This window comes from Heliangelus exortis, chromosome 3 (genome assembly GCF_036169615.1).
Source record: "Heliangelus exortis chromosome 3, bHelExo1.hap1, whole genome shotgun sequence".
NCBI classification, from domain to species: domain Eukaryota; kingdom Metazoa; phylum Chordata; class Aves; order Apodiformes; family Trochilidae; genus Heliangelus; species Heliangelus exortis.
In genome coordinates this window covers 35,528,203-35,541,138 of record NC_092424.1, presented here as the reverse complement: position 1 = coordinate 35,541,138, position 12,936 = coordinate 35,528,203, and the positions used below count along the sequence as shown (strand labels likewise).

Genomic DNA, 12,936 nt, shown 5'->3' with positions numbered 1-12,936 from the left:
CTGTTCAGCTTTCTTCCTTGTTTTTAGCAAGGCTGGGAGAGGGGACCAGATTTGTACTGCCATTCCCCTCCACTGTTTTCCTTCCTTTCTAGCTTTGAATGGGAGGATGATTCCTCTGCTCTTGGAGAGTGGGCTGGCTCCCAGCTGCTGAGGAAGGTTTGCTCTGCTTTTCCAGGACCCTCCAGTTGAAGGAGCATCATTTTGCCATGGGTCATCCTGTGGTCATGTCCTGGGGCGGGGTCTTCCCAAGACAGGGCTGCTCTCCCTCTCTCTCTCTCTGTGGTGTCCTTGTGGATGTGGAAACGGGGAGCAGGAGAGGGAGTTTTACCTGTTTGCCTCCCTAGCTTTAGGGAACAGATGCTTTGAAGTCATGGGGACTAGTTACAAGTTCAGGTGGTCCCTCAGGCTGGATCTGGCAGCCCTGAAATGCTTGTGGCAGCTCAGGCTGCCTCTGCTGGTTCAGAGGATCGAGCCCTCGTCTTACCAGTTGAACCCAGTTGGCACAAAAGGCCTTTTTATTTTGGTCCTCCAGCTATCTATGCCAAATCCTGATCCTGCTGAAGTCAGTAACAAAACGCTCATTGACTACCGTTGGGCCAGGATGCAGCCAATGAAGCCCTCAAGGATGAGGACTGAGGGATGGAGGAGAGGAAAATAATGTTTCATGCACCAGAAGCAACACAGAAAGTGCTTGCGTAATTTTACTGGACAAAGTAGAGGAGAAACCCCAGTGAGGTTCATTTACACCTGAGGTCTGGGAAACTTTGTTTTGGGAGTGAAAAATGCAAATCCATTTCCATCTTTGTGGTTCAGGGGGCTTTTATAGGAGGGGCTTTTGTAATTTTTTTTTTTCTACGCACCTGTGTGTGAAGTAGTGTTTTAATTCCCTCAACTTGCCTTTCCCTTTCTCTCTCTTTTTTATTTTTTGTAATTTTTTTTCTCCCTGCTGGTCTCATTACCCAAGATTTCAGAAAGTAACTGGTCCAGTTTTAAACGTATTGCCCATGCCCCTGCTGTCACATCTCTCTTTGGGCTGGAACGGTTGCCTGTGGATTCTGGGGTTTGGTGCTTTTACCTTTTTGAGTAATGTTTGTTCCAAAGGTGAACCCCATTGTATTAAGTTGTTCATCCTCTAGCCCAGTTGATAGGTTGCTGTAAATATGTGAGTGGCAATGTGACTTCTTAAAGATCCTTTTCCATCTCCCTGTTAGTGTTTAGTTCCTCTTTCTGTTTTTCCTTCCTGTCTGCCTTGATGAGCAGGGAGGGACTAGTGGGTTGTGGAATTGATTTCCAAGAAAAGCCCTCAGTCTTGAGAGACATTTCAAACTAAACTGTTAAAAGACTTTGAGAGTTAACATTAAAGGGTATTTTTATTATTGGTGACGTAATCCACTCACTCATTCTCCTCCATTTTCATACGTCCAGTGCTACCCTATTCCAAACTCCCAATTATTAAAAGAAAATAGTCCAGCAGTGACAAGGTATAACATCCTAAGTACAATCAATAAATACTTCTCTCACGATGTGCACGTACCTCTGCCCTCTGGAGAGCAAAGGATTCGTCACTAAGTGGGCTCAGAGACATAGTCAGGCATTGCATAAGCTTTTCTGTGTTTAATCGATGATGGTTGACTCCAGAGAACCACTCGCTGATTATCTCTTCTACTGAGCCCCAACTGCTTTTTTTCCAGCTCATTCTGAAGAGCATGCAGAGCTCTAAAAAGAAGCTGGATGAAATGCAAATGAAAAAAAAAAAAAAAGAAAAAAATTATATATTACGTTTGGTTTTAAGTTAAGAAAAGTCATCTCCCAAACAATGCTAGGGTTTCTCTGGCTCACAGGTGTGTGCAGTCACCCTAAAAGGGCAGAAAAGAAAGTTGAATCTTTCTCAGCAACAGTGGTTCAGCTTTTGGGTCTGGATCTTCCAGAGCTGAAGCCGACTAGTGGATAATATTGGGGAAGATCTCCAAGACACTCCTGGATAAATAGTTTTTCCATTGTTTTCCTCCAGTTTTCTGCTTCTGCGGACCCTGAGAAACACTGAGAAGTAACTTGAATACCAAAACCCTGCAACACCCTTTATTAAAACAACAACAACAAAGCAACATCCCATCTCAGCTTTTCAATGCTTGGCCCCAAAATTATGTTTGCTGGCAGATGTGTGGAAATGAAGCAGGAATACATCTGGCTGGGATTGGTGCTCAGCCGAAATAGATGCACAAAAGGCCCTCCATTGATGTGACCCTTTGTCACTTCTTGTCCTGTCTTGCATTTTGGTGGGTTGCTGTTGTCTGGCTGTTGCCACTATGGCCATATGACTTGGTAGGACAACTCTGTCTTCTGACACTTGGGAGGGTGTGGGTGCATCTCATTCTGCACTGATCTTTGGCCAACCCAATCTCTAAGTTTGGCATTTTCATTTTCCCAGCAGGAGCTTTGACTGGAAAGGCTAGGAGCAAAGTTTTTGAGATTAAGTGACTGAACCAGATCAAATACTGACATTGTTTGGCTTGGTTTTTTTACTTTTTTTATTTCTCATATTGTTTAGTATCTTAAGACACACAACATTGATCTCCTTAATATAGGCGTGAAACTTTTTGTTGAAGGAAGGAAGAGATGTTCTCAACTGTAAAGAACAAACAGGCAACATTGTTTTAAGCTCTGGTGGTCAAAAACTGGAAAATTTATGGAGATCCAGAGAAAGGCTTGCAAACCCAAAAGCATGTCTGGTTTTGCCACCTCTATCAGCTGGTCTAAAAAGATACCACTGTCTTGCTTTGCTTAGGATAAATAAAATTATTTTAGGATGAATAAAATTATTTGTGGAAACTGGAGAAAAATATTTTTACAATTCTCGCTTGCTTGCTAGGGGAGAATGGAATAAAATAAAATGTTACACAGCTGAGACTCTTGTGGTGCTCGTTTGAGCACCCTGTTTGGGGGAATCATACCCTCTTGCTTAGGCTGGCATCCTGCTTTAATGGCTAAGCCCTCCTCAGAGAGCATTTCTGGGGAAAAGGAAGCTGAAAGCTGTGCTGAAAAGCTACAAGGTGAAATTGGGAATTGCCTGGTCAATTTTCTCTTTTAAAAGGACCCACTCTGAACCAAGCCATGTGAAGATGGGGTGAGATGTGAAAGCTTGACAGTCATGCATACAGGAAACCTTGAATCATTTCTAAGCTTCCTGGAAAATGACGTAGTAAGGTTATAGTTGTGTTTGCTATGATAATCCTGTAGCTCTTACTGATCAGCTTAAAAAAAAGTCTTAACTACCAGCACCTCAGTCTTGGATGCAAATGGGCTCAGTTGGGTTCATTGGAAATGCCTGCCCGTGTCTCCTGACAATGGTAATTAATAACTGAGTGGGGGAGAGCAGAGCAGGGCCACACGAATGGTCTGTTTTCTTTATCCTGGGGAAAGAGGTTTGCTTTGTGCACGAATATTTTTATACATTCCTGGCAGTGTTTGACAAACTTCAAAACTCTCCTCATCCCCAAGCCATTTAAAAATTTCTCATTTAAATAGAGCATTGCGGAAGGAGCTTTGGTGTGTCTTTAAGACAGAGCCTGTCTTTTTTTCAGGGGGAGGAGATAGTAGGAAGAGACAGAAAGCTTCCAACTCTCCTCCTAGCCCATCACTGCTTTGAAACCATGCTGGACTCGGGCAGGGGTTTCCATTCTTGGTAGCTCAGTCCTCCCTTTTTTTTTTGCCCTGTCCAAAGTGTGAGGAAGTGTGTCTGTCGTGAACACTTGAACAGGAAAGCCCCCCCCCTCACACCCCAAACCCACGTGCACAGCTCTGGAGTAGTCCATGGAAATGACACTAGGGAGCAGAGAAAAAACAGACTTAGGCAGTAGTGCTAAATTTCAGAGGTTTTGTTCACCCGAGATTCCAGGCGCGGGGATCGCTGGTAGCTGGCCAAGGAGCTTGGATGGCAGCCTACCCGTTCCTCAGCTTGCTCCCTCCCCCCCTCTGCCTTTCTTTTTTTAATTGCATAATATGCTAGAAAATGATCTGGATTTGGGACTTATTTTTAACCAGAGGAGGCTCACTTCACCCAATCTGATTTTGGATTTAACATCCAGCAAACACTTCCTGAAGCTCTTTTCTTTTTGCGTTGAAACCCTGACTTCTTTTGTCCCCCCCCCCCCTCCCCTCCCTCTTCACAAGGACTCTTTGCTTTTAAATTTTTTTCAGACATTCTTGGGGATGTTTGCAAGTCCTTAGCTACTGCAGGGCCAGGGTATGATGATCAAATGGGTGTTAGATCTGCCTGGTGCAGTCATTTTGCAGGCGTGGATCCCGTTGGGGGAAGTAGGAATTATACTCAAATAAGGAAGGCAAGTTTTGTCTCCTAGAAAATAGCTAGGCAATAGCTGCATAATAAAGCTTGTATGAGGGGAGTCAGGTTTTGGGGTTAAAAATCTGTTTACATGGTTGTTTCAGCTTCTCTCTGGGTGGTGGAAAGCATATGTTTTTTCTTTTCTTTTAATAAGAAGGCAGAAATCTTCATGCCATTCTATTAGTGTTCTGTGAAATGGACGAAGGGATGAAGACAGGGCTTTTGGTGAGCCTACTAAAACGGGCAGCTGGGTTGGTGCTCCAGCACCTCACCATGCTACCCAGGAAAATGAGAGGAAAGCCAAACATTTGCCCTGAGATGTGGAAGCAGGTGGAGCATGGGGTGCTGCGATCCGACCTCACCTCCTCAGGACTTTCTCTTGGCTGATTTGATGCAGCCCATGGGACAGGCAAGTGAAGTTTAGTGGCAGCCTCTGCTCATTCTAGCTTGAGATGTGATAAAACAGCTTGTTTGGTAAGCTGGATCCATGCAGGTAGTGGGGGGAGAGAGTCAGAGGGAACTTGCCATCTCACAAGCACTGCAAGAAGTGCCTGTCACAGGGACCGTGCTGTTTCACCCAGGTAATCTTGGATTTTTCATTAAACTAAACCCTGGCTACACTCTGAAACGGGTGGTGGTGTGAGGCAGAGGGTTTCTGACCCTAACACTCTCCACTTTCAGGCACGTAACATAAGGTCATGCCTGTCACAGCACAGTGGTTCCTTCATTCCTCTGTGTTTGGGGGGATCTTCATGTCACAAAAATAATGGTGATAAAATGAGGCTGGGACCGTGCTGTATAGAGGAACGTTCCCAGGCGCTCTGAAACACCCTGGAAGAGACAGCATTGGGGAATGAACTGCCCTACTTACTCTTAGCTCAGAAATGATTTATGATGCAGGGCAAGTTTGGTAAAATTCCCTTTGTTTCTTTCTTCAAAATCTGCCATCTGACCAGGAGAAAAGCACGTGCGTTTAGGCTGATTTTTTGTTCTTTAGAAAGCCGTACGGCATTCTTTTGTTCTCAAATGAAACCTGACATGGATGTAGCCCTGAGTGGGGGACACGCTTTGATGGGGGAGAAGTGAAGACAAATGGTGCATCTGGAGCCATGCATCCTTGCTTTGGTGCAGAAGCTATTCTGCCTGTGGCTAGCAAGCCTTAAAGGCTTCCTGGAGGAAGCAAAGGTTGCTGGCGTCACCAGGCAGAAGCTGTGAAGATGCTGCCATGTGAAAAGTTCCTGTACTCAGAAGAGCGGGGCAGGGGGTGAGAGTGCAGCCCATCCCAGCCCTCGGTCAGAGCTTAAGTGGGGACACAGCACATCCCCTGACTGCAAGGGACGTCCCCCACCTGGGCCCAGAGTGTGGGACTGGGGGTGCTCCCTAGGGGCCTGGCTCCAGGAGGGGCATGCTCAGCACTTCAGGAGACACTGAACCCCGTCAAAGCTGTCTGGGGCAGATGGCTCTGTCCTCAAACTGGGACGCCGGCACCGTTGGAACTGAAGGGCCTGGCTGCAGCAGCAGCAGCAGAGTGTAGTGCAGAGAATGGTCTTGGGGATTAGAATAAGAGACATGACAGATCATCTTCCTCATCTGCAATTTATCTAATTCTGAGCGTAATTGCTGGATTTCCTGCTCTAGTAGTTTAGTCCTTACGCGATCAGTTAAACAAACCCGTGAGGTCAGATATGCATATATCCTGGTGTCTGAAGGGTTGACTCTCCTGACTTCACTGGGAAGGTTTCTCTCAGCACACGACTGCTTGAGCCTCACTCCTCTCCTCCCCCCCCACACGAACACACTTCTAAATAAAAGGGAAATTCATTGTAAGAGCCTTGGTGTGTTATGTTTGTATTCCCAGGCCTAGCACCGCACCAGCCAGGAAATTTAAAAGTAGCATTGAGTAGAGTGTGTGTAGCTTGTGCACCTGTGTACAGATATTTGGGGACCATACGCTTAACATATGCAAAAGGCAGATTTGCTGCCAAGCGCGCAAGGGCTTGAATTTTATAGCTGCTCTTTGAATTCCTGCTTGGAATTTACCAGCGTGGTTGTGCTTAAACATGATGGACCAGAACTCCGCATTAAGGTGGCTTCTGCTTCCTCCTGGCGCCGCTGCGGGCGACAAGCGAGTTATTTTTGTGGACAGATTTCCACTTGTGACTCTCGGGGGCAAGCGAGGAGCAGGCAGGCTGCCCACACCACGTGCCCCAAGGGAGTAGGTGGGCTGGGGTATCGGTCCTGGTGGCTTCAAGCTTTGGTGCCTTCATCGGTCTCTTCTTTTTCCTTTCAGATATATGTTGGGGAAAGGAGGAAAGCGGAAGTTTGACGAGCATGAAGATGGGTTGGAAGGCAAAGTGGTGTCTCCTACTGACGGTCCCTCTAAGGTGTCTTACACCTTACAGCGTCAGACTATCTTCAACATTTCCCTTATGAAACTTTATAACCACAGGCCATTAACCGAGCCGAGCTTGCAAAAGACAGTTTTAATTAACAACATGTTGAGGCGAATCCAGGAAGAACTCAAACAAGAAGGCAGCTTGAGGCCCATGTTCATGACCGCTTCGCAGCCCGCCGACCCTCTCAGCGACAACTTCCGCGAGGCCCCGCCGGCCTTCAGCCACCTCTCCTCCCAGCCCCTTCTCCCCACAGACTTGGTAAGCACTACGCCCCTGGAGTCTTGCCTCACCCCAGCCTCTTTGCTCGAGGACGACACTTTTTGCACTTCCCCGACTGTCCAGCACGATGGTCCGACGAAACCGCCACCTCCCGCTCTCCAACCAGTAAAGGACAGCTTCTCCTCAGCCTTGGACGAAATCGAGGAGCTTTGTCCAGCACCTACCTCCGCAGAGGCAGTAGCAGCCGAAACAGGAGCCGGTGACTCCAGAGACCACCCCAGCGAGTCCGGCGCTCAGAAGCCCGAGGGCCTCTCAGAGAGCAGAACGGCCGAATCGAAACTCATGGACTCCCTACCCGGCAACTTCGAGATCACAACCTCCACGGGTTTCCTCACAGACTTGACCCTGGATGATATCCTGTTTGCTGACATTGATACGTCCATGTATGATTTTGACCCCTGCACGTCTGCCACGGGGGCTGCTTCGAAAATGGCTCCTGTCTCGGCAGATGAGCTCCTAAAAACTCTTGCTCCATACAGCAGTCAACCAGTAACTCCAAATCAGCCTTTCAAAATGGACCTCACAGAACTGGATCACATCATGGAGGTGCTTGTTGGGTCTTAAAATATAAAATTTTAGCAAATTTCCTTTTTTTTTTTTTTTTTTTTTCTTTTTTTTTTTTTTTCTTTTCTTTTCTTTAAATTTTAAGTACCAGTATATACACTCTGTAGTATTTCCATAGTCCCTCCCACTGCCCGATTCACAGCACTGTGCATGCGTCCTTGCTTGCCTTTTTTGAAAAGAAAAGGATCACACTAGTTTTTTGCTTCAAGCAGAGTTGGAGTGCCTTCATCCATGTATGACCACTTCTAATGTATTTTTTTTTTAAAGTGGTTCCTCAAGGAAGACCGAATAACCTGGTATAGGGAAGAATATGTATTGTAGACAATGTTATGTTACTACAAAAAAAAAAAAGAAGAAAAAAAAAAAGAAAAAAAATTGTAAAAGCTAAGCACAAGGATTATGTTGGGGAAAGCTGTAAATTGCATGTGCATATTTGTCTATTTTTTCTATAAGTTTTATTGCAAGAGGTAAAAAATTTTATTATTTAGATAATCTCAATACCATTTTAGCCCTGTATAGGTTGACTTAGCAATTCAGCCTTTTGGAGGCATTAACCTGCTCCTCTTTAAGTGTTGCATTTACATGGCTGTTTAGAAACTGCTGCCCAAATTTATTTTCTATTTTTGTACAGATTCTGCAGTTTATGATATTGTTTTTTCTAAAAAACAAATGCTGTTTATACACACAAAAAAAAAATAGCTATTTTGATAGGATTTGCTCACATAGTTCCTGCATAATTCAGATGTACAAGAACCACTTGTACTTTTATACAGAGTTGTAATGTTTTATATGTGTATGGTGCAAAGAGAAAATTGGATCAAATAAGCCTGCAGTCGGTTTCCCTGAATGCAAAGAAAAAAAAAAAAAAGAAAAAAAAAAAAGTGCTTTAAGAAAGGGCCGGGAGCTGCTTCCGTAGGAGTTTCACAAGTGTTTGCTCCCTGCTGTACCCACTGCGCACTACTGTGATTCCTGAAACTTAGAGCCATGTCCTTTTCCAACACGTATGTGAAGCAGTTGGCAGGAAACAGTTGTGGAACTTCACCCCAAGAGGTCCCGAGCACCACGGCGGCTGCAGCCCCCGAACCTCGCCCCCCCCCCCCACAGCCCGGGGCCTCCATCCATCCCGCGGGATGCGGAGCGCCTTAGCACGGCGGCGGATCAAGCGCTTCCTCACCCGAAGCTCCCGGGAATGGTTCTGAGGGGGGAACGTGCCCGTTGCCCACTGGAAGCCAACCTCTGGTGGCGACCTTCCTGCAACCTTCCTGACCGACGGGGCGCGGGTGTGACGGAGCAGAGCGGAGCGGAGCGGGCAGAAGACTGGCGTTGGCAGCCTCCGCTCACCCTTTCTTGGAGCATTTCTCCTTCCCTCTCCCCACCTCACTGTGCTAAGTGCTGAAAAAGGCAACTTCAGTATTACTGCAGTGAAGCTCATCTCTTAACCTGCACTGGATGGACTTGCTTTAATATCCATTGCTGTTGAAACTGGAGCCAGTCGTGTGACATCACTTGGCATCTCGTATAGGGTTGGTTTCTTCTACCCAACTGCGTTACCTGCTTTACACTTTATAGACCCGTTTTACAACGAATATAGACACAGCTTTCTATGCATGGTCCTGTTCCCCGTAACACCTGAGAAGTCTTCTCATTACTGCACCAATAGCGTTTTTGTTTTGTTTTTTTTTTTTTTAAAGCTCATCGTGGTGTACATTTAATTTAAAAAAAAAAAAAGAATAATGTTTGCAATGTATCATGCCTATTGCTGAAGTTGCTATGGCATTTTAGTTTTTCAATGGTACTTTAGCTGTTGAGCGCCGGTTACAACCTATATTGTTGACATGCCTACGGCTTCTTTAGGAATAACTTTTTATATTTATTTAAGAAATTTTAAATTATGTTTTACGTCATTTGGCAATATTCAGTCAATTCTGCTCCCTTCTTGTCATGGATGAAATTGGGTCTTGTCTGCCTTTTAAGGAGGTGGCTTTTTATAAATTGGCACTTTAAAACAGGCCATATATATTTATTAGTATATAGATAGATAAATAGGTAGATGTAACAGAGATATGCACACAGACACAGTATAAAAGCCAATACATTTTGCAATGAAGGAACTTTTAATCAAAATGAAATGCATCACTTACAATTACGAAACGCGCTTCTGGCTCCTAATTCATCTGCCAGGGTGAGACTGGGGGGGGGGGAGGGGAGAAGAGGGAGGAACTGGCTGAGGGGGTGGGTTTGCTTTCTTCCTTTTTCCAAGCTGAACTCAGTGAAGCAGCAGGATGCTGATGGATTTGCAGTTGTTTCCTTACATGGAATTAAAAAACAAAACAACAAAAAAAAGAAAAAGTTACTGCTTCAAAACAGAAAACCATTGACCAAGCCCAGCGTTAGGGACCACCAGAAGCAGGGGGGAAGGGAAAGGAGGGGGCAGCTCACTCTCATCATCCCCAGCAGTGACTGGACCTTGTTCAGCTGCACTCCTTGGCCCATGTAGGAGAACAAACAGCCCTGGTGCTGGATTCTGCACCTTTTGTAACTGGGAAAGCATTAGGCATGCGAGGGGTGTGTGTGTGTGTGTGTGTCTGCACACACGTGTTATCACAGTGGGTATCACACAGGAACTGGGCAAGCACTTGCCTTACCACGGTTAAAAACTGTATGCAGTATGCTAGAGCTGCCCTTTTTTAAAAAAAAAAATTATTTTTGTGATTACTAATGCATTAAACAAATACCATATGCTAGGCAAAAGTTCACATTGATACCATTTTTGGAGCGCTGTGCTGTTGTCTAAGGGGGAGGGGTAGAGGGGTGGGGGGGGGGGCTTAGTTTTTATAACCAGAGAAGAGGAGGGGGAGCTCTAAATCCATTTTACCACTTGGAAAACAATGTCTGTGTATCCTTGGTGCTGAAGTGCACGTCCTATGGCAGAGACCTTGTGGGAAACCCCTAGGACAGAAACGTACCTGACTTACAGGACTAGGCACGGTTTGGCAGGGCTGGTGCTGCGCTGTAACCACGGCAGGCCAGGGAGGGAAGGGCTCAGCTGTGGCTTTCTCCCCACACGGTCACTTGCTGTCTCTAGCATGGCCTTTGCCATGGTCCTAACAGCAGCCACGTGGTGAGACCTACACCAGGGATGGAGATTGACATTAATGTGCAATGAAGTGACAAGATGGGAGCAGAATAAAAGAGCTTTGGATTTGAAGTGATTTTTTTTCTTTTTTTGTTTTTCGTAAATTATTTATTCTTTTTTTTTTTTTTTTTTTTTTTTTTCTTCTGTAAATATATTTATTTTATTGTGAAGCTAACAACATCTGGATTGTAACATGTACAGAATGTATGGTAGGAATGTATTCTTTTGTAGGAATGTAAATCTGTATGAAAAAGGGTATGGGAGCCAGATTCAGAGAAAATTAATTGAGTTCCAGTCAGGATATGCATGGTTCACATGAATTTTTTTTTTTCCCCCCACTTTTCTAATATGGGTCTGGTTGTTTGAAATATGCAAAAAAAATGTATGGATGAGGGACAGTTTTATGTTCAAAATTAGTCCTAGTCAGGCTCCTACCCCATCAGCCTCCTCAGCACTCTGGTGGAATCCACAAACGCAATCGCCTCCATCGTGCTGGCCGGGTAGTTATTCAAAAAAGGTGATTTTTTTAATTTTTTTTTTTAAAAAAAAACACACACACAAGAAGCCCAGCCGAAGTCCCCAGGGCTGGAGGACTAAAGAGGGTTGCCAGGTGTTACCTCCAGCCCCAGAAGTTGTGACAGAGGTGACATCACCTCACTGCCAGCAGGTAAGGCCCGACAAGAAGTCGGGACCGCACGCTGCACGCGGGGCAGAGGGTTTGCTTGCTCAAGTTCAAACTTCCCACCTTGCTTTGTGCGTCCAACCAGACAGTCCTTGGGATCCACAGCTCTCCTCCAGGGCCCACCGGGACCACACAGCCTTAAAAGCAAAGGAAGGGGGATGTCCCTCTTCATGAGAACATAGTCAAGCCATGCCGTGTGTAAACGCATCAATCTGGCACCTTCCTTACAGCCATCTAGAAGGGCAAGGCAGTAAAAGCTGCTGTCTGGAGCAATCACTGTAAGAATAAATTTGGACTCCGTGAAAGGTAATTTGGTTATTACTCAGTGCCGTGTGGTTAAGAGCCTGGGTTGTTTAAAAACCAGTGTTTTGAATCTAAAGTTTACACTTTTATCACCATTAAATCGAGTAAATCATAATGGGTCCTGTCTGACAAACGGTTTAATTCCTCCAGCATATTGTGAACTTTTTGGTCTTGCTACAGGGTTTTCTTTTTAGGGTTTTACCCCCACCCCCCATCAGGTTTTCGGTATCCTGCTTCTGTGCAAGTTGCTTTCGGTGCTTCTATTAATTAATGAGACTGAACATTTTAAAAGAAATTAGTTCTTTTTTTTAAGCACTTTTTCTTTTTTTTCTGAAAATAAGCCTAATGCAAGTTCTGGAACCTCTTTAAAAAAACACAAACTGCAGATAAAAATCCCAACCTCAACTCCTATCTAGTTCTGAGTGTAATCCATATGGCCTGTAAAGGCCAAGATTCTGGAAAAGGTGTAAATAGTGTGACATGTTCAGTGCATGGTTGTTTGAACAGGGCTTGTTATTGTCAAAAAAAAAAAAAAAAAAAGAAAAAGAAAAAAAAAAAAAAGAAAAAAAAAAAGAAAAAAAGAAAGGAAAAAAAAAGGCTGTATTTCCCCTTCCCCTCCCACAGACCTTAGAGCTGTGCCTTTTCTATGCAATATTACAGACATATACATCTGAAACCAGATTACTGTATTCACATGTAGGTATGGGCTGTAATCAAAAAAAAAAAAAACAAACAATTGGACAAATGTACATGGAAATGAGCAGTCTTACTTTTGTAGTTTTATATTATACAATAAACAATTAAAAATAAATTCTGGCTTCGTTCTTCCCCTCCACAAAGTAGGACAGTGAGCGGGAGACAGACCCCACAGGTCAGCAGCGTGCGAGGGCTGTGGGAGAGGATCTCAGAGGGAGGTGGCAGGGGACAAGGGAGGGGACAGCCCGGTCTCACCCTGCCACTACGTTGCAGAACAAGAGAAATGTCACCTTGTCCGAGGCTTCTGTTTCCAGCACAGGTGCCTTTGGTGCCCGTGGCTGTTCTCTGGACTGTGAGCACCGAGGGATGCTCAGGTCTGCTGTGGTGTGAGCTGCAGCTCTGAGCTGGCCCCTGCAGTGCCAGCAGCTTACCAGGGGCACAGCCGGGCCAGCCAGCAGCCGAATCCACTCAGTTTTAATACATATAATGCACTGTCCTTTAGGGCATTAAATCGCAGCGGGAAACATCTGATACCTTA

The 12,936-nt window shown here is 45.2% G+C and overlaps 1 protein-coding gene across 6 annotated transcripts in view; it reads left to right on the top strand.

The window, feature by feature from the left end:
* SERTAD2 (SERTA domain containing 2) overlaps positions 1 to 12,513 on the top strand; it is an 87,574-nt gene extending 75,061 nt beyond the window's left edge. For all 6 annotated transcript variants that reach the window (XM_071740194.1, XM_071740189.1, XM_071740195.1 and 3 more), the window contains one exon: positions 6,633 to 12,513. In XM_071740194.1, coding sequence (XP_071596295.1) covers positions 6,637 to 7,581 — 945 coding nt within the window. In that variant the 5' untranslated portion in view covers positions 6,633 to 6,636 and the 3' untranslated portion in view covers positions 7,582 to 12,513. The remainder of the gene's footprint in view (positions 1 to 6,632) is intronic.
* Positions 12,514 to 12,936: the final 423 nt, after the last annotated feature.